Source organism: Brachyhypopomus gauderio, chromosome 16, assembly GCF_052324685.1.
Source record: "Brachyhypopomus gauderio isolate BG-103 chromosome 16, BGAUD_0.2, whole genome shotgun sequence".
Classification (NCBI taxonomy): Eukaryota; Metazoa; Chordata; class Actinopteri; order Gymnotiformes; family Hypopomidae; genus Brachyhypopomus; species Brachyhypopomus gauderio.
The window spans coordinates 15,328,033-15,354,439 of record NC_135226.1 but is presented as its reverse complement, the minus strand read 5'-3'; the positions used below and the strand labels follow the sequence as shown (position 1 = coordinate 15,354,439).

The 26,407-nt window shown below is 44.5% G+C and overlaps 2 protein-coding genes across 6 annotated transcripts in view; one reads left to right on the top strand and one right to left on the bottom strand.

Annotated features, from left to right (window-relative positions):
• The first annotated feature begins 3,506 nt into the window (after window positions 1–3,506).
• Window positions 3,507–17,292, top strand: tbx4 (T-box transcription factor 4). Of its 2 annotated transcripts, XM_076976807.1 has the most exons (9): window positions 3,507–3,830; window positions 7,264–7,409; window positions 7,638–7,732; window positions 11,417–11,536; window positions 12,826–12,973; window positions 14,881–15,033; window positions 15,114–15,202; window positions 15,407–15,636; window positions 15,768–17,292. In XM_076976807.1, exons 2-9 carry the CDS (start codon window positions 7,266–7,268, stop codon window positions 16,442–16,444), a joined length of 1,656 nt encoding a protein of 551 aa, XP_076832922.1. In that variant the 5' UTR covers window positions 3,507–3,830; window positions 7,264–7,265; the 3' UTR covers window positions 16,445–17,292. The 2 variants fall into 2 exon arrangements, with proteins under 2 accessions (XP_076832922.1, XP_076832923.1); XM_076976808.1 differs by lacking the exons at window positions 3,507–3,830; window positions 7,264–7,409; window positions 7,638–7,732 and adding an exon at window positions 8,182–8,296.
• Window positions 9,047–26,407, bottom strand: part of brip1 (BRCA1 interacting helicase 1) — a 50,998-nt gene continuing 33,637 nt past the window's right edge. For 3 of the 4 annotated variants that reach the window (XM_076976803.1, XM_076976804.1, XM_076976805.1), the window contains exon 26: window positions 18,980–19,132. In XM_076976803.1, the coding sequence (XP_076832918.1) occupies window positions 19,055–19,132 (78 nt within the window). In that variant the 3' untranslated portion in view covers window positions 18,980–19,054. Of the gene's footprint in view, window positions 9,906–18,979; window positions 19,133–26,407 lie in introns of those variants that run through there. The other variant, XM_076976806.1, reaches the window with a different exon arrangement.

Sequence of the window (26,407 nt, the reverse complement as noted above, 5' to 3'; positions counted from 1 at the left end):
AGAAGATGAGAACAAGAACATAACTGTGTGCTTCTTTTGGTCAGTCTATATTGTTTATTAGCTCAGCCCTTGTTGCCCGAGCTATGGGCAAATGTTTTCCCAAGACAAGACAACCCTCACTCGCATCTGTAAATCACCACAAGATGACTCCACTGTGATATTCCTCATTTCCCAGTTTCCATGCTAAAGAGTCCCTATATTTTTCTGAGTCCTTAGGCTGGAATTTCTTATCTCTCCAGGAAAGGTCAGGGCAAAGCTAGCAGTTTTAGGTTTATGGTTAGGCTTGTCTGAAGTCTGCTGTTTGCAGGGATATTACAGACACCAAAATGTAAACCATAATTAAAATGGAGGGGGGGGGAAACTATGTAAATAAACAATGAGTACTCTAAATGAATAAAAATGACATTATTTGCCTTCAGCATATTAAGCAAAGGAAGAACCTTTAGACATTTTTATGGGAAAACTCTAGATCAAAATAAGCGGATAAAATACGATAACACTGATAAAATAAACGTTACTCACAGAGTATTAGGTGGTCGGTGTTTCCACTGACATGCCTGTACATTTGACTTTACGTACAATAAAAGCGTGACAGGGCAACGCGTCTATTAGCAAATAAAATGCGATGAACGATTTGAATGTTAAGGAATTATAGCCTGCGTGAAAACGACATTCGGAAGGACGACTGCACTTTAATCTTAGTAATAATTTGACAAATTTTACATCTATTTTTCCAATAGCGTCATATTAATAGTTGTTGATTTGTAAAAAAAAAATACGAATCTAAGGTAGTTTTAGGGGGAAGACTTCCAGCACAGTACCATTTTATTAAACGAGCATGCCGTATCAGGATTAAGGATAAAAAATGCAGTATTAAGTATGTTTCTGTGGGTGTTATCAAACTGCCGTGGACAGTAGATCCCAGAATCATTTGGAATAAAACCTGTGCATGTATTTTATTATGATGAGTATATTAAAATAATAACTTAAACCTAATAAGTTAACTCTACATTTGACAAGTCATTTGAATTATTTACGCAATCTATGGATTTAGCACCGTTTTGTTTTGTTCTATTTATTTAGTAACTGATTGCATAACTGATTGTATTTTATGAAGTTAAATACGTTTTAACTGTAAATGTTTACATCAAGAAACTACGAAGAAAAACTACATCTAAATGAGTGTCCTATCGCATCATTTTGAGCGAGCTAACCTACAAGGTTTTGGAGGAGCGCTTATGTGTATTAGTGTGTATTAGTGTGTGTTAGTGTGTGTTAGTGTGTATTAGTGTGTGTTTGTGTGAATTAGTGTGTGTTTGTGTGGATTAGTGTGTGTTAGTGTGTATTAGTGTGTATGCGGGCACGCACAACTCTCAGTACGCGGTAAGTTAACTCTACTCCTGTTCCTAATTTCTAGACCACGTGATGGTGGGAGTGAGTGAAGTTTAAATTCTCTTTCAGAAAGCCAGCTCAATTCAGCCCCTATAAAAAAATCAACCCCTTTATAGGGACATCTTATATAGCACGGTAAGGTATAACTTGTGTGGTTGAGAATCCCAAGAGAGGCGCCAACCTTGAACTAGTCTAGAGTTGGGCTACCCAATTCAACGAGGTAAAGGTAAGGTCGACTTTTTAATGACACAAGGTTATTACGGCGTAATACGGCGTTTGAGCACTTAACGTCAAATATTTTAGGCCGCTAATTATAAAAGAGTTGATGAGTGTCTGATCTCGAGTTGATCTCTTCAGTTGAGGCCTGAAGTGTATATGCACAAATACATTTGTTAACGGAGGCCTCGATGTCGGAACAGAAACATGACATCATTATTATTATATCATTATATAATTGATGGTAAACGATCTATTTAGATATATTATCACGTACTGAAGCGGAACAGCTTTAAGCGCGCAGTCTGTTATGTAAAATGTGCAGAACCCAGTTAGTCATAATAAGACTAAAGAAGCTTATTTCTATTCCACGTGCATTGCACCAAATATCTGACTGTAAGTGTGAGTGATTCTGGCGCGGCAGGCCTGCTCAAGGACAACAGGTATCTTTGGGCTCCAGGAGTCAGAATCTCTCGCTAGAATCCGCCACTTTTCCTGTAAGCCTCTACTGAATCTGTTATTTCTGTTTGTACATAACATTTCTAAACAGAACCTCATGTCTTGAAAATACACGAAAATAAAATATATACATGTCAGTTAATTTAGGTTACAATACTAGGCTACTACTACTACTACTACTACTTATTTAAATAACGCAACGTTTTCATTGAATAAATACTGCAAATCAATTATTTATGTACAACTGCTTACCCGTCTCACAAAATAACAACAACCACAGCAAGCAATTCCTGTGATTAATTTCCATTTATATCGAACACAATAGCAATAACCTGCACCACACTGGGTATTTGTGTGTATTTTTATATGTGAGACGAAGATAGAAGAATAAAAAAACTTAAATGTGCTGATTCATTTCTGTTCTTAATAGCAGGGATTTCTAAATACTCCATCTTACCAGCTGTACCGTCAATATACTTTTTATAGGCCCACGGGCTCCTAGCAAAAGGCTTAATTATTGAAGAAAACGTGTTGGTAATATATCCTAATAAGCATGCTGTTATTTTATTCTTAAGTATACTCTCTCCAAGACCACTGGCCAATATCTTCTGTATATATAACGGTATTGTGTCTGGTTTGAAGAGTTTGGGAAGCGTTTGAAAAAACGTTACTTCAGTAAAACCGACAGACAGATCTAGCTGTTACCGCTCATTTGGTAAATTCACCAGCATAAATACAAGTCTTAAGATTTTATCAGGTGATTTATTGATATTTCAGCTTTACGCTTCAACCCTTTCACTCCAAAAACGCAGCCATATTTCACTGAAAATGCGTTCAAACTCCTCAACAACTCATATACAACTAAAAAAATACATGTACAGATAGAAATAAACAAGAGAACAAAACAATACGAAAACCTTCTACCGACAGAGAGCTTATAAAAATAGCTAACACATTGTAGCCTATGGCTACTCCATATCATTCATGTCATTGGTTTCTTGACATTACTGTAAGTCAATCTGAACGTTTTCGCATACCCACGGATATGTCTTATATCCACGTATATGTCCCACGTATAGGCTATGTTCTTTCCTTTGTATTAAACGTTATTATTAGGCTATACCTAATGTAGAAGCCCTGACAATCCAAAACCCTTCACTGAATGTCATTTAGGTTTAAATGCCCCATATACTATTTATAGACTATAATATGTAGCTTCTTTTTAGCTATAGCTCATGGCTAATTCGATTAGGACAGGATACGGGCTGCATTGCAGCTGATATTCGAATATTCGCGAGTGGTGCGACTCTTGCCTTCAGATAACTGCGGTTAAGTCGACTAGGTGTTATTACCGAGTGCAACGTCAGCGGTGAGGCGTGAGGAGGGAGTGGGTGTAAGAACCGGGCGTCTCACCCTTGTGTCTGAGCACGTCGAGCTGTTCAGCGTATCCTTTTAGTACTACCGAACATCAGGCACCGAGGTCCCCCCCATCACCACCACCACCTCCACCTCCCCTCCCCAACACAGCGAAGAGGTTTAATTTACAGTGTCTCCCCTGTCACAGTCTGGGTTTCACGACACGAACGCGCGTTAGAGAACCGTTATAATCGCCCGATAACCGGATAGGCGACAGAAGATGCTACACGGCCGGCAGCCAGAGTAACGACGAGGCACCGGGACCTCCTGCCGTATCTGCGGAGGACAGAATATTAACGTTTGGACGGAGATGGAGGAATTCAGCACGTAGTAGTCTGTTTCATGAGGTAATATGATAACGCTATTTGTGGTCATGAATAAAAAAAATGTTGCTGCGTTGTAAGCTCAGTCATGGAAGTGCATCTAATGCACGAAGCTAATACTATTAGACGCAGTTGATCTTGCTTGATCAAATGTACCTGTCTTGCAAATGCGGTTTGCGCTGTTATAACAATAGTGATGAAGTCATTTAACAAATATTCGATGTTCTTGATCCCCTGGAGTGGTTTCGGCTCCAAAAAAAAGAAATATGACATGTTATAGTGTTTGTTTTGAATGGGGTTAATGTTCAATAGTGTATAGGCTACATTCAATAGTTGTGTTAGGAGTTTCTTGTTCAAGTGTGAGAGGTTTTTCCAAGACGATGTTTACTGGACGGCCTGCTGTGGATGCTTTCTAGTTTATAACTTCTGAGAACGTCAATCATGAAATATCTAGTTATTCTAATATTCCGTTGAATTCCTTTATCAAACACTGTTGGTTAATCCTTAACAATGATTGTCAAAAGTCGGACACAAACACTTCTGTAATGTTAGGCACTGGATACGGTTTGTTATTTCAATCCATAAACTGGAGTTGAGTGCTTGTTTTATTTTAGATTAAAATCCTATCATATAATAAAAATGTGTCATACAAAGACACTAAAAAGGGGGCTTATTTATTTTCTTTAAAATTAGAACCAAATGTCAGTATTAAAAATAGTGGGGTGGCTTGGTTAAAAGTTACATTGACCTAGTCTGACTTTTTAAAGCTATTTAGCATAGCACAATGAATTTTTTTATCCACAAAACTGATTACAAACGAAAATCAAAGGAAATGTATGCACACATAAATTATTACACTAAATAACGAATGTCGCAATAATAAATGAAACAATTACAATAGGGTTTCCACACTACGTGTGTGAACCCTAAAATCATTTACATGCTTTTTGTTACACAACATGTAATCCTAATATTTTTTGCATTAATTAATAGGAGTGTAGATCCCCAAAATCTTTAATTAAAATGGAATTAGTTAACTGCTATCTGCAGGAGAGGACTGTCCTGATGATTGATAATTAGCTTTGCTTTAAAGGCTCATCATTGATATTTAATATATATTGGAGCAATATATTTTCCTTCTACGGTTGTTGAAAATGAAAATGGAAATTGATTGTAATTTTGCTACTTGAGTGAGGGAGATGTTAGATGTAGGGCTAAGCTAAGCTCTCATGTACCAGTGCCCATTGTGGCGGTGTATCAGAAATGTCTGGTACCCATGCAGACACATGGGCAGGCCCTTTTGGCGTGACACCCAAGAGTGGATCCATTTACTCTCATTAGATGGGAACGTAGGTGTTCGTTTGTGCTGGGACCCGACGTCTCGTCGCAGCAGAGGGGACGTTGTAAGGGTCAAGAACTGTTGCACAAAATGGACAGACATTTATGAGAGCTGTCTTAATAACATGCATCATACCTGTGTGTCTCGGTCAAAGCCAGACCAGGGGAAGGGGGAGCCTCCAGCTGGCTGAAGATCCTGCAGGGTTCCTGTCAAACACACACACACACACACACACACACACACAGTGGAGTCCAGTTCTCCAATGCAAAATCACACCACAGTGTAGGACGACTCCCACCAGCAAAAACGGACACTAAAATGGCGTCTGCGCTCAAATAATCTTATCATCTCGGAGAAAGAGGTGCAAAAAGACTTGGCAGATGTTCAGTATTCTGGACTACAGGACGCTGGGAACAGCTTCCCGATCCCAGTGTACAAAGAGTAAAATCTGCCAAGAAGAGTTTAGCGGATTATATGTCTGGAGTGACAGAGATATAAACACAGCCCGTGCTCACTGGGTTTAGTTAAACAGAGTAAGTGAAAGGCACATTTTGGACTGCGGGACTCGGGGCTGCCTCACTAAAGCCCGGTCTCGCCTGTCCGCTCTTATCTTTATTAGTCCGGGCAAATGTCTGCTGGAGTTTACATGGAACCCCACGTCTCTCCTTTCATCCGAAGGGGGTGCACTCACGCTGTTTACAGGTGTGAGATTAGGGCGAAAATGGGCCTCGGGTCTCACCACACGAGTGACGGGCTGTACTCCGGGTGGCAACAGGCAGGCATGACGGGGCAGGGTGGGGCAGTTATCTGCACCTTTTGCCTGGTGTTTGCATTGGAGGGCATTGGAGGGTCGTGAGAGAAGAGTACTCAGAGGGCGACCTCCGTTAATGGAATCGGCAGTGTTTAACCCCCTTACATAAAAAAAAACTGTACTGTAATGTTGGAAGTATAAATATTTATTCAGGCAATACTTTAGAACAAACGGATCCTGACCTTTCCCACTAAATGAAGTGGCCAGGTCATCTCATTGAAGACGGGTTTTCCTTCAAAAAAATGTAAATGTTAATCAGTTGTGATATTTTGTGGCCTTATGATGTACAGTGTATAATGACATCATCACACTCTGAAGGACAAAACGCACAAGTCCAAAGCGTTTTCATGACACATATATCTTCACTTTCCTTTTTACTCTATGTATAAACATCAGTTTGATACATAGCCCTGCCCTCTATTCTAGAAATAGCTTTTGAAATGCATGTGTGAAAGACTAATTGATTTGTTTGAAACAGTTCACATCTGCAGGATCACCTGGTCAGATGTGGTGTTTAAAAACTATGAAGCTGTTTAATTTCAGGCCATAGACGAGGTATTATCGATGATGTCTGTCCACATATAGTACTGCCACAGTAGAAAGTGTTTGTAATTGAGTTTAAGCTTTGGTTTGTGAATTTTTCACTCAAAATAGTTAATAGACTTAAAATGAACTGCAACATTCTGAAAATTAAAAACAATTATTTTTCTAAAGTTTAGCATATGTGAAAGATACCTAAAATGTTTTGGTATGTTTATGCTTTTTGCCACACCTGTGTTTTTCTAAGTGCGTTACATGCATATATATACATACAAACATACATATATATATATATATTACGGAGTGGGTGGCGTAGTAACTATAACACCACTGCCTTTCACTGAACCCAAGACACATGTTAGTGAGTTACAACTATGTTAAAAGAGGAGCTAAACATAATTGAAAGAATAATACAGAATATAATTGTAAATGTTTGAAGACCAATGACCATGTTTACTTTTTTGATTACATTTTTAACTTTGGTCCTAAATTAATAAAAAGCTACATCTAACAAATTATTAATTATTAGTAATGATAGTTTAGAATTGTTTCCCGCAAATGAAGGTGAAAGCTTGAATCTAATAGAACGCGGATGTGGTAGAGTACTGTATGTGATACGATGGTCCTTCTCCAATAAAACGGTGGAATATAACACAAAATTAAAATGCATTAAAGTTGACATTTAAGTGAAAGCAAGTGATCTGTCTATCTAGTCTATCCATCCTATTGGCAGTTCCTGTGTTTGAGGGCTCCTGTCTGTGTGTCAGAGATGCTTCAGGACAAGGCGTCGGCTGTGGCTGATAAAGGTGTGACTGTGGTCCAGTCTGCTGGGCGTCCTGAACTGGCCACCGTATCCTCCCATCTGGGCCTGCCAGCAGCTCCCAGTATCCCTAACAACAATGACCTCGACCAGGTAACCAGGGCGAGGGCTACCGGCACTTTCACATGATTGAAATCTGAGCGTCCGAGCCAGTGCAACTAAATGTGTCCTTCTGACATTATTTTTGATGATGGTGAGAAATAATGATGAACTTTTTTTTATAGCAATCAACCAATGCACCTATGATAGGACATTGTCTCACTGTCCTGCTGTCTGGCCCCCGTCTCGTGTGTGTGTGTGTGTTTGTGTGTTTGTGTGCAGAGCATTGAGAATATCAAAGTGGTTCTTCATGAGAAGGAAATGTGGAAGAAGTTCCATGAGACAGGAACGGAAATGATCATCACCAAAGCAGGCAGGTAAGTGTACGGTCCCTTTCTCGACTTCTGAGAACATGTGGACGTCCTTGTCTTCAAAATATTAAGACTCTCACTAGATGTACAAAAATATTAGTAGCAAAAAAAACAAAAAACAAAAACAAAACATTTACGCAAAATTCTTTAAACACACGTAGTGATCTGTACGCATAGTAATGGAAGGCTGAATTCCTGCGTCTGTGAATGTTTAATTGGAAACACAAATGTCTAACCCGTGTGTTAGATTTAATGCACCCCCTGGATTAGGAGTAGAGACCCTGGACATTATGCAGAGTATGACTCAACGCTTTCTGCCAGGCGTGGCCTGCCGTTCCTCAAGATTTCTCGGTGGAAAATGCAAAAGGTCACCACAATTTTTCTTTAATGCTGAAACATTGTGAAAAATGGGCTTCCCCTTGTCCAGCTGATGAAGTGCGCAAAGAATCCTTAAACTCTTTGAAGAGCTGAGCCCAGCCCGGTCACACAGCTGCGCCGAGACGGGGAGACGGTCTTCTCATGCACCCTCTCCACAACAACAGATGGGTGCCTTTTATTTTAGTTTAGCAGGTAATTGACCAGCAGACTCAGTTTATGATCGTGACTACGACAGACTAATAATGAAGCAAGTCAAGCTGTTTGCCGTAGTATTTATACATATATTTAGTTTGTTATTTCCCCCCGAGAACGTGTTGGATATTGTTCACCAATTCAAAGAACAGTAAATCTTTACGGATATCACCAACTCACCTCAAGAACGTGTCCTGTTTCACAAAATGGAGGACAATTTCATGCAGTGGTTCTCATCAGTGTTACATTACACTGTAACCGGGTCTGCGCTGCATTCTTTCTCTTTACGGGCTAATGTTAGCTGTCCCTGCATGGAAACACACACGAAGGCTAACGTTATACTGCACCGTATCCACACAACAGTCATGGTTGAGCTTAGCACTTGTTTATTGGACATTGTGTTATAAAAGGCGAGATAACAGAAAATTAAAACGTGAAATTCAATAGCAACAGTTTGTACTATACGACTTTCCAGTTTGTTTAACTATTTACTAGGACATCTGTGAAGTTTAAACGCTGACTGAAGTACGTCAGGCTTAATGTCTCCAATACGATGCTGCACATATTGTGTGCGCTGCTGACCAGATGCATAGCTGAAAAACCCTTCAGGGCCCGGAGCATCGCTGAGACTTGGGCCACGAGTCACTTGATTGATTTTCTAGCTCTTCTTTTGGTTTCTGTTTTTAAAGGTTTTTTTTTTTTTTTTTTTTTTTGGGGGGGGGGGGGGGGGGGAATCTTTAAAACAAATGAGCTTGTATGCAGACCAGTGCGAAATGGTAAGGAATAATTAAAAAAATTATGTAACATAATAAAAATAATGTAACATAATAAGAAACATACAAATTACAGCGGGCATGAAATAGATTGCTGGATTCCAAAAGAATTAAATGGTAATAAAAGTATAAATGCAAAACCGTTAACTTTACCCTTAAAGTTAACTAAACTTAACCATTAGTTAACTTTATCCTTACCCTTAAATTTACCTACCCTTAACTGCCATTAACTAACCTAAACTCGAACGCCACCCACCCTCACCTTTCTTTTCAAGCAATTTTGGCTGTAAAATGTTTTCAATAAAAGCAATAGTGTGATCATTCTGCACATAATCTGCAGGCTGAACGTGTACATAAGTGATGAGGCTATACTGCAGTTAGGAGCACTGGTGGCTAAGCTAATATGCAAGTCAGACTGATCTCCAACACTGTAGTAATAGCAGCAACAGCAGTAATATCTCAGCACCTCCTGGCTGGGTTCAGAAAGTGGATTGTGCAGCGTAGCAGTGCAGGAGGACCACAGCCCGCAGCCCAGGGTTGGATATTCTGCCCCGCTGAACTCTGGAAGAACCCTCCGAGCCATCGCGACTGGCTTGTTATTGTGTGAGCATGTCCATGGCCCAGGCGCTGGCGTTCTTGGCAGCTGGGAGTGAGAGCAGGCGGCCGGCATCGGCGCACGTCAGCTGATGAGGGGAGCGTGGTGGCCCAGGTCAGCGGTGTCTCCCAGCCCCTGTACACCCCCCCACACCGCGCCTGCTCCATCATCTTCAGCCTTTTGATCTCCCCTCTCCGGCCTGTTCCTACAGACAGGATGGATCACTGGCAGAGCAGTCCTGCTGTAGTGAGAGAGAGAAACAGAACAAGAGAGAGATACAGAAAGACAGTGTGTGAGAGAGAGAGAGAGAGAGTATGCTAAGAGAAACAGCTGGCACACTGTGTACGCTGACAGACTGCCCATTCTTCACTGCCCCCCCCCACACCCCACACACACACACACACACACACACACACACACGCACACACACAGACAGCAAATACAATACTGCCACCCAGAAACATTGGGTTAGAAGGAAAGCTATCTATAATAATCCAAACTACTTTTCAAACACGGAGCCATATTTAAGATTATTTGCAAACTTTACATGCAAGATTGCTTGTGGCTGTCCAAAGACAGCTAGCAGAGTAATAGAACCCTAACAGTGTTATATTACAGTGCAATAATACCCTGCAAAAGCTTGGCTTCATGTAGCAACAGTGGAGTGGCACAGAGATTAAGGCCCTATTAGACATGCCACAGGATCCACTGTGGCGATAACTGTGGCCACTGGATACACTGTAGCTGTAACTGTGACCAAACTTTTTTTTCAGTATCCGAGTGGTACACAATTATTTTAATTTATTTATTTTAGTGCTTTACATTTTACTATGACTGCTGCTTGACTGGACACTCTTGACTGGATTTCAGGCATGGACCACACGCCCAACATCAACCCCACCTTGGCTGCCCTTGGCATGCCGCTCTCCAACCATGGGCCTTACAGTCTTTCCCTCCGGGAACGTGCTCGAGCGGACGGCCTGGACCCGCACGGCCATTTATTTACAATATGGAGACAGTTATAAATGTATGACTGCTGGTTGAACCTGTTGTTCACCGAACCCCCCAGATAAAGTGATGCACCATGGTGGATCGTTTGGAGGCCAGTGACGTGCTGGCAGTATAAACTGTCGTCCATTCCGAGCCACCATTAAAAAGCACTTAGAGTTTATACGGGCACCAGTTCCTTTTGTGTCTTACTTTGACGCAGATGGGAAGAAAGAGCCTTTTCTCGTCTGGATGGGGTCATGGAAGGTGACTCCCGTGATGTATTTTACTACGCTGTCCGCCACATTAGCATATTATATCGGTCATCCTGGCTTTTTTTTATGAGTAAAATGTTGCTCTCACATTTCAGTTGTTCTTTCAAAACGAGCAAATCCCTCCAAATATGTCATAGCTATTCGTCCCAGGTACAGACGTTGGCTCTATATTTGGGAGTATGTAATTTTTTCTACTAAATAAATATTCCTGTTATGCTTATCAGGAGGTTGTGCAGCTGAGATAAATCTATGAACATTTTAAAAAAGCAAATCATACAATCAAACGACAGAAAAATACTGCACTTAACACGTGTATAAAGGATGATATATATATATATATATATATATATATGCCACTTATGTCAGCAAGAAAATGAATGTGTAAAAAAACAGCTTACAAGTTGTGAAAGTCCTGCTAATTTTCTCCAACAATTTTCTCCGTCTTTCGACGGTTTAAAATGAAACAAATATAGCATCTCTCTGTGTCCAGGCGGCTGTTCCCCAGCTACAAAGTAAAAGTCTCCGGGATGAATCCAAAAACCAAGTACATCCTTTTAGTCGACATCGTGCCGGCCGATGACCATCGTTACAAGTTCTGTGACAACAAGTGGTAAGTTGGGGACCGTCGCCTTTTTTTTCTTCCAACACGCAGCAAAGACAAAATTCTCCACACCGACTTCTCTTTCTCGTTTCGTTACTTTACATCCCTCTGTTTCTCTGTGAGGATTCATATTAGAAGGATGTTCATTGCTGGTAACATATTTTTGCTTGAACACAGATGATTTGCATGAAGAGGGACGCACCCTGAGGTGGATCAGTTCTGACTGGCTGATCCCTCGAGGCAAATGACTTCATCAGCTAACTTGCATGGTGCAGTGACACTAATTAGCATATGTTATGCTGAACTGTCTCAAGATGTCCACAGTATTCATGTGTTTCTTTCCTTTGGAAGGAAGCGAGAATAAATCCCCACCACTTCCCGCACAGCTGTAGGCTCTGCAGGAGTGGAGATATCATTCCACACCTCATCTCCCTCCAACAGAGAGCTTAATCATGAGTGCATTTATATATTTTTTTAGCTTCTAGTTTCTGTCCCATCCTGGGTCCCTAGTCAAGTTAGCTATAATTCAGTAGATTAGCGAGCACCCCGCATGTCAAATATCCATATCAGAGATCTTGCTCGGCCTAATCTAGAATAAAAATGGTGGTTAATATACGACTACACCACCAGACTGCCCCTTGCACAACAGGGCTGCTGACCGTCATTAGCACACAGTTAATTATCGCAGGTTAGTGGCAGGAGGCTTGTCAGAACCAGTGGGCTAAACACCGCTGGGTAATGCGTACTGTTCGCCCCGTGACCCTGCGTCTCTGCCAGTGGGTCTCTGGCAGGGTCACTACAAAAGGCCTCCGAAGCAGAACTAAGCTTCGATATTTACATGTAGGCCTATAAAAATGCACTTTGTTTTTGTTTCAAAAGAACCAACTTATTATTTTAGATTCATGGACCAAATGGAGGTTTCAACCTTTGCCAACACTGGATCTGGTGTTCCTCAGCGACACCTTGGAGCCACGTAATTAGGAGGGATGTTACGGTCAAAGCTGCCAGCCCGCAGTATGAGGGAGTGATTCCTACAATGCCCGGACCATAAGGATTCCTGCTTCATGACTGTCATTAATGTACAGATGTTCTGTATAAAACACAGCTATAGTAGTGTGTGCATAGTATACGTGTCACACCCAATGACCTTTCAGTAGAAGCTCTCGTGCAGCGGTGAGAGAACCGTTTCAGTGAATTGGCGCCATGTCGGAATTCTGCGACCTCCGTGCCCTTGGAAGTGTGGCCGGTGCCGTGTGCTTTTGTGTGAAGCGTGGGTTAAAATCTCTCCGTGTCCTCAGGATGGTGGCCGGGAAGGCAGAGCCAGCCATGCCGGGCCGGCTTTACGTCCACCCAGATTCTCCTGCCACGGGGGCTCACTGGATGAGGCAGCTGGTCTCCTTTCAGAAGCTGAAACTCACAAACAACCACCTGGATCCTTTTGGGCACGTATGTGATATTATTCTACCAAGTTGCTTCATTAGCCACAACTAAAACAGTGTAGTAAGGTAGTAAGGAGATTAAGACTTAACAAACAGGCTAACAGGGTGTGATCATTCAACATATATTTAAGAGTGAATGGCAACAGAGTAACCACTGGAAACTGCTCAGTCATGCTAATCCGCTGGATTAGATTATGTAAATCCAGTTCCTCCATTGTGGTTCTTCATGGAGTAGTCTGTGGGCTGCGGTCCAGTGATTCATGGTTGCTTCATACCTTTTTTTCTTCCCATCTGTGCGCTTGATGAACAGTTTTAGTCTTTGAAACCCAACTTTTTAAATTTTATGTGGATCTAGTATGCACATAATATAAAAGATAGGAGAAAGAAATTTAGACAAGCAGGCAACATCAGATGTCGGCTCAAACTATAACTCGGTGAACGCTTTTGGACAATGGAGTGATTCAGGAGATGGCCTCATATAAAGACCATGTAAGGGGTCATCTCCATAGAGACTAGGAAAGACAGAAAGGGAAGGTACAGCAGAGGTGAGGAGTCTGACCACGGCACTGCTGCCCATAGGGACCCTGGGATACCGTGTCTGAAGTCATCACGTCAGAGGCAAGCTCATTAGGTTCATAACCTGTCAGATCCATGCGGGGCCGGCCTGTCAGGACTGGTTGAGTGTCTGGGATGTGATAAGGGAGATTAATGAGGTCTCCTAAGCTCCACTGACGGCCGCACCAGCAGGGACGCCGTGGCTGGCCGAGAGTGGCTCACAGACCGAGCGCAAGTGTTGCTTGGCGGGCAGACAGCACGCACTCGTGAGAGGCAGCAGCGTGCGTACAGCAGGGCCCCCGTCACAGACAGACCAGCGTTGAACACAGGCACCCAGGCTTTGAGAAACTACCTACATTATTAGATGTTTACGTAAGCAGCAGTACAGTTCAAGAACTACAACAATGTCAACTACATGCCAGTCCTTAAAGTAGCATATCAGAGTTGAAAATAGAGTTACTGATCAGATCATTACTACCACTGGACAGGTGACAGCAGACACCCTACTCCATGTGCTGTTTATACGACCTTTGAGGACATTCAAGATGGCTCCCATGCAGTGTTGTCTATCCCTGTGTGGAACCACATGGTACAACCTCCATCCCACAACCACACCACCCTTAACCCACAAGACCCACAAGAGAGAGGAAGATATGTAGAGAGCCCAGATGCCTGCAGCTTCACCCCCCGATACAGTTCGTATCACACCCCAAGACGCCAGCAGGGCTCTCCGTCCGGTCATCCGATTCGGCGAAAGCAGCCGGGCCATTTGCTGAGTGGGGCCCACTGTCTGCTGCACTGGAGGCAGAGGGGAGGGGAGGGGGTAGACTGGAGCTTGAGCGTGCGAGTTCCCGATTCATCCGGCAGGAGGGCGGGTGGAGCACGGAGCCCGAGAGGCAGAGGGAGTCGATGCAGTAGCAGAGAAGACCTTGATGTTCATTGGCCTTGACAGAGTTGCACAGGGGATGACCCCGACCTAACGGTCCACTGAGCACCCAGAAACCCGCACACTGGTGCCAGAGTGTTCCTCCTCACTTGTGCTCTGTCTCTCTCCCTCACACACACACACACACACAGAATTTAATTGAATTACTTACAAAGCAGTGCAGAGCAAAATTCCAGACGTCTACTTACTAATGCTCCCTCACAGCATGCAACCAGTATCATACAATATTTTTCTAATGTCACACAACCTCCTGTTCATAGATCTGGATATTTGCTTTAGCCGGAATACTTGCACACAAGGCCATAAGCAAAAACTGTAATGTTACATTCTGACGGTGCCAATAACCGTCACATCCAGCGTCGCTTGTCTGAGCCTCTCTCTGACACAGCCGACACTCTTCTCTCCTCTCACAGATTATACTGAACTCTATGCACAAATACCAGCCCAGGCTTCACATCGTAAAAGCGGACGAGAACAACGCCTTTGGCTCCAAGAACACTGCCTACTGCACACACGTGTTCAACGAGACCACGTTTATCTCGGTGACATCCTACCAGAACCACAAGGTAATAATACGCACGAACCACTTAAGGAAAAACATGATGTATAAAACTAAAATCTGTTTTTTTTTTTGTTGTTGTTGCAGATAACACAGTTAAAGATAGAAAACAATCCCTTTGCCAAAGGGTTTCGGGGTAGTGACGAGGGAGACCTACGTGTGTCCAGACTTCAAGGGTATAAACATTAAAAACGGACCTACTCTTACATAAAAAGAGACAGGCCAGTACTTTAAATGTACCAAGAAACTAAAAAAACAACCATGTACTGTATATATGAAGTGATCTTGATCACATGTATGTCGCTATAGGAAAGATTAGCCAGTGATCTCGATCATATGTGTGTGTGTGTGTGTGTGTGTGTGTGTGTGTGTGTCCCAAGGAAAGACTACCCAGTGATCTCCAAGAACATGGTGCGGCAGCGTTTCCTCTCGTCCCACGCTCATCTGCCAGGAAAGCTCGGTGGCGGGATGCTGGGGTGCCACGCGCAGCCTCACTACCCCTACGAGAGTGGGGTGTCCTTGGGCAGCGGCGACGCACAGGACACCCTCCCCAGCCCCTTCCCTCCGAGCCGAGACTCCGGCCTGCTCTACCACTGCTTCAAGCACAGAGGTACTGGAACGTAGCAGCAGATACAAATGTACCGAGACAAAGTAGTATTTGTCTCGGCATTGAGGTGAACTTCAGGTGGTGTTCGGTCTGTCCGTACATTTGGTGTGTCTCAACCGCTCGTATTCCTGCAGATAACTCCAGGCACTTGGAGATGGGCTGCAAGCGTCCGTATCTAGATGCGCCGCCCCCGTCTCTTCCAGACGAGCACTACTTCCACCCCCCTCCCACCTATGAACCTCCGTTACTGTCCCACCCATACTGTGGCGAGGCACTGGCTTCCAGAGAGGCCTGCATGTACGGAGGCATGGACAGGGAGGCGGGGCCGGGGGGCGTGGTCGGCACCGAGGACCTGCCCCCGCCTTCCCTGAACTGCAACATGTGGGCGTCGGTGCAGCCATACCCACGCTACGGCGTGCAGACTGTGGAGGCCGTGCCCTACCAGGCCTTTCCCGCCCACTTCCCCGGCATGGCCCCCTCTGTGGTCTCCCACCACTCACCATCGACTCAGCGCCCAAACCCCGCCCCTTCCATCCCGGAACTGGCCCCCTTCACGGCACAGCGGCCTGCACCACCAGCACCACCTTCGTCTTCCTCCTCCTGTTCCTCCTCCTCCTCCACACCGTCGGGGCCTGGCTCCCGTGACAGAGACCCCCATCCTCCACTGTACCACAGAAAGCCCGGGTCACCTCTTCGACCTCACAGGGATTTCTCGACCTCCAGGGACCACAGCCCAATGCTGTCGAGAGACCCAGTCTACCAGTATCAACTGGGCTTTGGCACCCTAGGGCCCCATTGGACTGAGAGCTAAGATGAGATGTTTAACAGCGCAGAACTGTTAGCATGATCATCATCATATCATCCTGGAGTTATAGACCGTCTATAACACATGACGTCAACGAGATGACATTTTGACAGAGCCATGACACTAAAGACATTAAATTGCCAGTTATAATACACCTGTTCATGTCCAGATCTGTATGGCCCATCACAGTATTATCTCTGCACAGTAAGCCGCTCTGTATGTGTCATATTTATTTTTCATACGTTTATAGTTGCACTTGTACTAACAGTTGATCTAAAAGCACTGTGCTAAATGCACCAGGAGACTATAATCACAGCATAAAGATGCTCTAAACCTTTCAGTGCCAACCGTGTGTCAAAGCACAAACTCTATATGACGTGTGTACGACACAGGAGACATATTAGACTAAATGAACTAAACAAGCTGTCCTATTATGTGTTTTGGAAAACATTTGAACTATTCTAGCGACATTTTCTACAGTATATTCGAATTGTTAATGAAATGTAAGACCAGACCCAGACCCAGTGTCCAGGAACCGGTCTGTTCTGACATCTGGACAACTTGTTCTTTATAGTCCTATTAAAACTACAAAATCTGGTAAAGATATGCCCTTAATGTTCTACACTCTCAGTCAGTGTTTGCCTATAAATTTCAAACCCTGCTGGCGTAGCAAGGCCTATATTTTTATATGAAATTGTTTATTTACTAAAGATCAGGTAATAAAACTAAAAATGACTATGCAATAAACGGTTTCAGAACATGTTTAATAGCACTACTGGATCTAGAATCTGCAGACATCAAATATGATCAGTATTTCATAGACGAACTTATTGATCCGCTGTAAGCGTAATATGTTGAAGGGGCTGTAACTGTCCTGTTCTGGGGCAGCAGTGGTCTGCCATGTGTCTATGACAGATTTGAAGATCAGCTCCATGGGCTGTTCGGAGCGGGGGGGGCGGGGTAACAATTCAGTTGTGATGTTGGCGTCCAAGTGAGTCCAACACGGTGCACTTAGTGAAATGGGACATCAGAGAGGTCCCTTGCAACCAGATGGAGGCTTGAAGACTAACCATTAAGCCAAGCGGAGCGCAGAACAGAGAACTCTGCAGAGAAGTCCAAGACTTAAATAACCGAGCTGGAAAAAAGCCTTCAGAGTCTGAAAATGTAAAACAGCCCTCCACAGACGAGGACGGACCGTAACTCGGTAAGCCTGCTCGTGGAGGCGATGCGGATGTGTGGAAAAAACACATGGCAATCTGGTGACCTGCATGATCCAATTTGTGCTTTTGACTCAACATGTAACAAATTATCTCCTAACGTTTTCAGTCTTTTTGCACACCTTTCAAATAAAATTTTTACTTTTTTTTGGTCTCAAGTCTTTAAAATGGCACTTCCTTCAAACACGGTTTAAAGCAAAGGTCAGTTCAACCATCGCATTGGATTATAAAGCAATATCACACCTGTTGTTGCAGACATGTCAAAGCAAGCAGCTGCTACAACGTTACAGGAAAACTACACGCCATCTGCTTTTGTTTTTGTTGTGTGGTGAATGTAATGACGATCCTTCCTTAATCTTCAGTCTTACATGGTGAATGCAGTCAAATTTGGAACCACTCAAAGCGTTATTGAATATATGTATAAGTGCGTATTTATGGATATTAAGGAACAAGGACCCAGGTGTATGAGATTATTTGACCTAGTGTGTGTCAGTGCAACATCTGTGAGGTTCAGGGTGCACAGGTACACAGATTGTGGCTCCCCAACACAGTTGAGGCAATGTCACACACACACACACACACACACACACACACACACACACACACACACACACACACACACCAGCGCTGAGCTGCGGTTCTGTCCCTGCCACAAACACCACTGATCCAGCACACCACCGCCAGTCCTAGTCCGGCCCTGCTTGGCACAGAACACGAGGTCCGTGCAGCATGGAAGCGAGGTCCCTTCCACGTCAAGGGATTGATGGAGGGAATTTTTAGGAAATTTAGACCTTGGTAAAGAAATGACAGGACTATTGCCGTGGAGGAGGCCAGGTCTTTGGAGCAGATGTTACAACTGGAACTCCTGAGGAGCATAATTCTAGTGAACGAGAGAATTACTAAATCATGTTTTGTAGCGTTTATCGGAGTGATCTACAGGGGCTCTCACGCTGGCGAAGCGTCTGTTGGGAGGACGCAGCATCCATGACAGCTACACCCGTGCTCCACCTACTGTGTCTCCCTCAGCACCAGCAAGCGGGTCTTTGGTCCTGAACGCCAATGGCTTTCAAAAAGAATAAACCGGTATAACATGATTTTTCATTAACAAGCAGAAAAGACGAACCACGACTCACAACCATATGAAGCACACGTGCAGTCTTTATTATGCAACATCACCAACATGGACTAGGGATGTACTTACGTATATCCATATTTGATCTGCTATTGAAACATGTACAATCATATCAGGGGTTATAAACAATTAAAAAAAATAAAGAAAGCAAAGAAAACTAAATAATTTTAGATTTTTTTTTTTATTTAAGGCTAAACGTACTAAAGCTTAAAGGTAGACTCACATTTACATGCATGAAAAAACAGCATGTAATGTGAAAAAAGGAGCTCACTGCTGGCTTCCCTGAACAGGCCCGAGAGAGCTGATCCTGGAACAGAACCGCACTGCCGAGGGAAGCAGCCAGATCTGAGGAGAGATGACAACAACAACATCAACAATAAAAACAACGAGGCTCTGGTTTTGCTCCGGGAAAGCTCACGACGTGCCGTAGGAGCTGCGCAGACAACGCAGGCATTCCACAAAAGCGCTGCTGCACGTCTATGATGGATGAGCTCAGAGCCATCACACAGCCCAGGGCAGATGGCTGCTTGCGGTTTAGAGCCAGAGCACTATATGGTGAGGTCGCTTCAGCTGCAGGAAGCGTCATGTGGTCTTTTAATCCGCTTATCCGAACCAAAGCCCTCTCTCATGCTTAAAACCCAGCTCTGATAAATCTAAGATCACTTAAAAAGAACCTTCTCTCATCGTCATCTGATCAAACCTTAACGGGCTGCCTCTTTTCACCGCTTAACTGAAACTCGTGCAACGCAGAAGACGACAGGCCGACTCCAGAGATTTATACCGTTTAGCATTCCACATAAAAAGCAGTCCATCTCCATCAAAGAGAAGTCAGGTTTAAGCCCCACGTAGAACACTATAGCCTTCAGTATCTATTTGTGAGAATATGGGGGGGGGGGGGGGGGTTGAGATGTTCATCTGGAACTCATTGGGGTGGATCTGCTCCGACTGTGCCTCTCCCCTGCTCTGGTCTTGCCCTCCTCACGCCGATCTCCTCTGTCGTCCCTAAATCCCGTCTGAGAGCTCCCTTGGCTGGGCACGTTCTGACCTGGAGCTCAAGACGCTCCTTCTTGTAAAAGCGTGGCACGGCTCCTCGAGCAAGCACTCAAAGACATGCTTTAAATGCTTGGTGGTGGTGGGGGGGGGGGGGGGGGGGGGTGAATATCAAAGCCATTATGGTCTTTCTGGAGCCCAGTAAACAGTCAACCTGTGAATAATTTTCATTCCATGCACATGCAGCCAGATTGACATGGACGGCCGGATGGTCTTCATGTTCCTTGGTCCACTAGTGCTGTGTGGGTGTGGCACAAAGGTGAAGGTCTGGAGCTCCCTCTCCTCTTACCACATGTACAGAGATCTTAGAAGATATGCAACCACGCCTGCCGTTCCCGTGTGCCTACAGTAACCTTTCCCAATGTAAAGCTGCCGAATTGTCTTCTGTGCAGAAGGAACCGTCTGAATGGTATGTTGAGCGTAAGTGGGGGGTGAGATGAAGAGGGCGGAGCCAGGCTGCTAACTCAGGAGTCTTAATTGCATACCGCAAGTCTTAAGTCTCAACCTAAATGGTCATTCACTTACCTGCAGCAGAATGCCTCAGTCATAACGCAGATAAAAACATAAAGCTAACTTAGGAAAACTATACTGGCAAATCCCACACACAAAGTGGATTAGGAGAAAGGCAGCAATAAAAATTAATAATTACATTCTGAGAGTTCCACAGTCTCATAAGGAAACACTGAAGGGATTAAGTTTTCATCCCATCGGATTAAATAACGGCCTCTGAAGTTGATGTACAGCGTGCAGTGATGGCAAAGGAACACAGCCTAGCAAACAAACGCGTGCTTAATAACCATGTGACTGGGAAAAACAGGATACCATTCCAAACATTTGCGGTGTGGCGTGCTCTGATGCAAAGGCTGCAGATGACTAATGTTGGATCACATTGTTGGCATTTATCAATGCAAGCCTCCGATTCGCTGTGTATGTGCGAATCAAGGCTCCGATTCGCTGTGTGTGCGAATCAAGCCTCCGATTCGCTGTGTGTGTGCAAATCAAGCCTCCGATTCGCTGTGTGTGTGCAAATCAAGCTTCCGATTCGCTGTGTGTGTGCAAATCAAGCTTCTGATTCGCTGTGTATGTATGAATCAAGCCTCCGATTCGCTGTGTGTGCATTTTATTTTATTTTTTTCTTCTGGCGGGCATAATCTAAAACGTCCATGAGAGGAAGATTATGTTCAGACTTCTGTGCAGTCATGTCAAACCCCTGCCTATTTTCTTTAATGCACTTAACCAATCAGATGGTAGATCTCTGTGTGAAAGCCCCGCCCCAGCACCCACCATAGGCCACCATCTCCCACCATCATGATGGGAATATGGAGAAACACAGTCCAGTATATAGTGGTATTTCCTCGAAATTACTAGAGAGGTCACTGCAGCATAAACATGACAAATTCATAATAAATAAATAAAACCGTCCAATGACATATTTCCTATTCTGCACCTCAATATGCGCTATGAAAGATGTATTAAATATCCTTAATGAAGGAGCAACAGAACACTGCCCAGACCTGAAGATCACTTTCCTAGTGATTCACGCTAAAGGAGTTCCGGTTTGCCACTTTGCCATGGTGTCACCGCTATGGATGAGCCCCCACCTCCGCCCCCCACCCCCGCCCACGTCCCATGCCTCAGCCTGCTCCCTCGTTCACACTCGCTGTAACTGAATGGAGTGATCGTGTTTACACTAGTGGATTCCTTAAGCCAGCCATACCAGTCCTTTGACTCTCCCACACCCGGCCACTCCTTTTAAAGGCATTGTGTTTTTTTAAGGAAGTCTAAAGCTGAGGCACAGTCCACGCACGCCTCCCTTAGAACAGAACCAAACCCAGTGTGCACGGGGATCCTGTTAATCTGAATTAATCATCCTTTAAATTCAAGAAAAGTCAGTGTACAACTGGACTTTCTTGAGGGGTTGAAATCCTGTTCTGATTTTTTAAAAAAGGCACATCTGAACAGCTGGAAAGTTGGTTGGTTATGTTCTCTTTGTTGCACTGTGGCATTTAGTGTCTCAATCCCCTCTACTGGCTAAAGACTGTAACTACAGGATGCGGGGTGTTTTTGGGGTTTTTTTGCTTTTTGCATTTGTAAGGTAACAAATCTATCAAAGCTATTAATCTACAAGCTCCTATAAATGGGGATGTGTACAGGTCAAATAAGTTTTAATATGCAATTTTATGAAACTAACCACAATTTTGGTGAGATATTAAGCCACATTTTTTGCCATTTCTTGTACATTTGCCATTTCTTTGACTATGGTATCTTATATCAACAAGTATAACAATTCCAAAGTTAAGAAGCGTATACTTCAAGTCTTAGGTCATTTACCAAGATGATTTGTCCTACAAAATAATGACAAAAAAAACTTAATTTAACTCAAAGATAATAAAAAACAACTTAATGATCAAACTTGATTTTATGAATTGAATTTGAGGGTTAAGCAGGTCTATGATACCCCTGTCGAACTTGCTCGAGGCATTCCAAGGAAGACTGTGATCCCAAGCATTCTGGCGGGAAAGCGTCTGTGTGACGGTAAGAGGGAAGATCTTAGGATTAGTCCTGAAAAGGGAAAGCAAAGGCCAACACATTTGTCCTGAACACCAGCTCTTATCTCCTTCACCTTCAGCCAATACCCTCGCATGGATCAAGTGTTTAGCTGGACAAACGCTGCTTACAGGAGATCAGGACACCGGCAAGTGCCTGTGCAGCCAGTAGGAATTAGGCTTCTATAAGACTTCTTAAAGACTTCTTGCTTGGTTCAGGAGGCAGCCGACAAACAGCAAGCAAACTTGTTTGCTAAGACCTTGTAATGCTAATTGGGTGGGGGCACTGGGGTGAGATGGTATGTCAACCGCCACGCACGGCATTTACACCAGCAGGAAGCTCTGATCCAGGTTTGGTTCTTCTGCTGAGCTTAGCGTGGCTGTGGGGGCGGAGCCTGGGCTGTGGGGGTGGAGCCTGGGCTGTACCAAACATTTACAGAGGCAACGCTGTGACCTGATCAAGAATTCTGGGTAAACAATCATACATTTATTGGCCAGCTTTTGAACTTTCACGAACAAGCTTGGAATTAAATGAGCATAAAATACCACACATGATAAGGCCGGATCTCAACAAAATTTAGAAAAGTAAGAAGGTTCATATAAGTGGGCCTAGGAAGATCTGTCACCAAAGTCCCTGCTTTTAGAAATGTTTTCAAAGCATTACATTAAGCTGAACTCATATACCTTCGCACTATGAAAGAGGCCAGAATGGACGTATTGACAGCTAGTGATGCCACATATTGTCCTGCCAGGGAAGGAAGCCAAACACGAGGCTTTAAGGCCTTCACTTCAGGCCCCCACGAGTCTTCTCAGGCAATCTGTAGATCATCCTCAGAGGCAAAGTGAGCCGACGTAACTTCTTGTGGCATCTACCTCCCATTGGTCAGTGGACTAAGTGGGTCACAGGGACGGAAGATGACGATCTCATCTCCTCATCAAACCAGCTTTGCTGTCAGACAGTAAACCATTTCAGTTTAATTCCAGCTTCAAGGCCTGATGTGCCTTTGAGGAGGGATATTGTCTACTGGTATTCTGAAAGTATGTTTTGACTCAGGCCGGTAAAAGGCCACGTGGGGAGAAAAAAACCCCGGGTGAGATCCGCAGGATAAGGAAGGCATTACACATCGCAGACGTGTGAATCTTTCCACCCGATGGTGGCACGCAGCGGCCTGAGATAAAGATGTTAATCACTTGCGCAACAGCGGAGGAGCTGAGAATGCAGGTGTAAGGCGTCCGACCGGGGAACGAAGCAAAGTTTAAAGGACCTTTTATCTCCGTCTCGCTTGGACACCATCGATAGCCCGAAGGAATGGCGACAATGCTGAAAGGTCACGAGATCGGGCCGCGATCGTGCTTTTGGCAACTGGGCCCAGGCTCAGCTCCTTCCAGCTCCTCCGGGTCGGCCTTCCTCCATTGGTTCGCCAAGTCGCGTGCTTGTGGAGGTGTCGCGTAGACAGCGGTAGGTGCAGTGGGGTCAGAGCCCCGCGCGGGTTCGAACGAGGACGAGCGTCGTCCGAGGGTTTGTTTTCTAGCCCGTCGTTCGGCTCCGCCCTGGTGGCAGGTCTGACAAGAAGCAGCAAAACAAGAACTAGAGATAGCCGTCGGCCCTGGGCAGGAAGGGTGGACTCGAGACAGCTCAGCTGATGGGGTCAGCCCCCTCCATCCACCCTGGAGGCGATGATGTGAGAGGCAGCAACACCTCCCATTTCTCCACCCTGGCCAATTCCTAACAAGCATAATTACAGCTAATGGACAGGATACCATCACTGTTCTCTCACTGGCTCAAGAAAAACATCCGCATACTAGGAAAACAAGGACCAAATACGTGAGAGACGGCTAAGCAAAGTTTACATACGTACAGCGTAGGTTCCGACAGGGCTACGGAATGCCGCGAAACAATTTAATTACCTCAAGCGTGACTAATGCTTGCGATGGTTGGCCAGTGTGTGCGTGTGTATGTGAGTAAGCATGCGAGTGTGCGTACACATTTATGGTGCCAATCTCTGATCCCTTAGATAAGGAACCACCAAGGCAGTCTTGCTATCACTGGCCCTCATCAGACATAAACGCACAAGGCACAGACAATAGCTGCAGATCTCCCGACGACACAAACCCCACGAATAATTACATAATCGGGAAATTGTGTGGAAATTGAGACTACGGGGTCTGCTTTAGAACGAGGGTGTGTGCGGGGTATGCAGAAGAGTCAGGAGGCTCAGGATGGGAAAGGGGTAGTCAGGGAATTCAAGCCAGGCACTGTAGCTAGGTGCCCGGCTCCAGACCCCTGCATGATGGTACTGATAGCTGTCTGCCTTGGCGAGGTGATGACAGAGCAGATAACCGCACACATAAACAGAGTCGCGTCCATTGCAGCGGCACACAGAAAGAGGCACAACCTGGATTATTTTGGTGGCTTTCATCTCTGCTTTGATGTTCTGCGTATAAGAGAGTTTTGTTACCATGGGCCCGATCGTTGGCTGGACCAGCGCCCGGGGGAAACTCCCGATACACCTGCGATTGCCAAGTTGGCCGGGCAGGCCGACTTCTCCCAGCGCGGAGCTCACCGCGGTCGGTCACGATGGCCAGCTTGTGCTCAGGGCCAGAGGTGTCTATGGTCTTACATGCCTGGTTCACATCTTAAAAGGCTTGGAAATAACCAGACGCACTGAAGTGGGAACGTAAGGCAACACTAAAGCGTAAAGAGACAAGGAGGTATCGTCCTGGCAGAGGAAACAGCTCTCTCCAGATACAGAGGATTGGTGGTTAAAATCAGAGAGCACAGCACACAGGGTCAGTGGGTTTCCCTGAGGTTAGGAAAGGTTAGAGAGAGCAGACATGCTGGCTCTCCACCAAGCCTTTATCTCTCATTTCCTTTCTCTGTAAAAAAGCGAAGATAAGTCCAAATGTCATGTGTCCACACCAGCAGAAATTGCAAATTGCTTTCTAACTAATACACCACACTCTGGCCCCGCCCTCTCCCCACGGACACAAAGGTGCATGTGGGAAACTTAACATGGCAGATATCTTTGCATACCCAAAGTTCCAAAGTTTGGAACCACCTGTCTTATTTTATTCAACACTCATTTATTCAGATATGGTGAGTGACTGCATAGATCAAATAATATAAACCACCGATATAAACCAGACACCAAAATGTATTTTTAGTACTTTAGGGAACAAAGTGTAAAAAACAGTACCTAGCTCAAGACTTTATCATTGCTTTCTAAATACAAGAACCGAATAAATAAATTTTGACAAAAAACATCGTTCCTTTTTTCCCTTTATACAAATGAAAGGGACCAGGCGTGCGGACGTGCGGCCGTCGCATCTGATGCATCTGGAATGCAGAGATACGGCGGAGTGACGAGCGCCAAAGGAACGGGCGAGGTATTCCAACACTGAAACACTCGATCGGGATTTACGTTCGTCACAAACCTGGAAGGTCCCACCGCTCAGATGTCTAGGACATGCAGTTCAGATAAGATAATAGTAGGACATGGAATACAAACTAGATACAGGTGATAATCTTCTGTAGGTGACCATCTTCAGTCCTAGTCTTGGCCATCGTCGAGCTGGCTTCCTTTATAAATCAACTTTAAGGTTCTGGAGAAGTTAGGTGAGCCGAAGTGTTCAAAGCTGAGGTTTGTCTCTCACTCAAACCCAGTTGGCAAACACTCTAGTGTTACAGAACACGGTGCAGGGTACGACTGGTACGGGATTACGTGACATCCTGTACACTTTAAACTTCTAGAACTGAGGAAAACAACGACTTGTTAAAAACTAGAACGCAGAATCAAAACTGTAAAACCAGAGCAAAGAATAAGTGCCAGAAGACCTTTATTAACACATCAGTGTGTGCGGCGTACGCACAGCTCTATGGATCGAGCAGCAGGATGTTTGAGATCCATCGACTTCGCTCGGCTTCTAGCGCCCACGCTGGGGTCGTAGTCTGAATCGCTGCCGCCAGATTCCCAATATAAAACAGCTAGCATGCAGAGGGCAGCTCAGGTAAAGCAGGTAAATA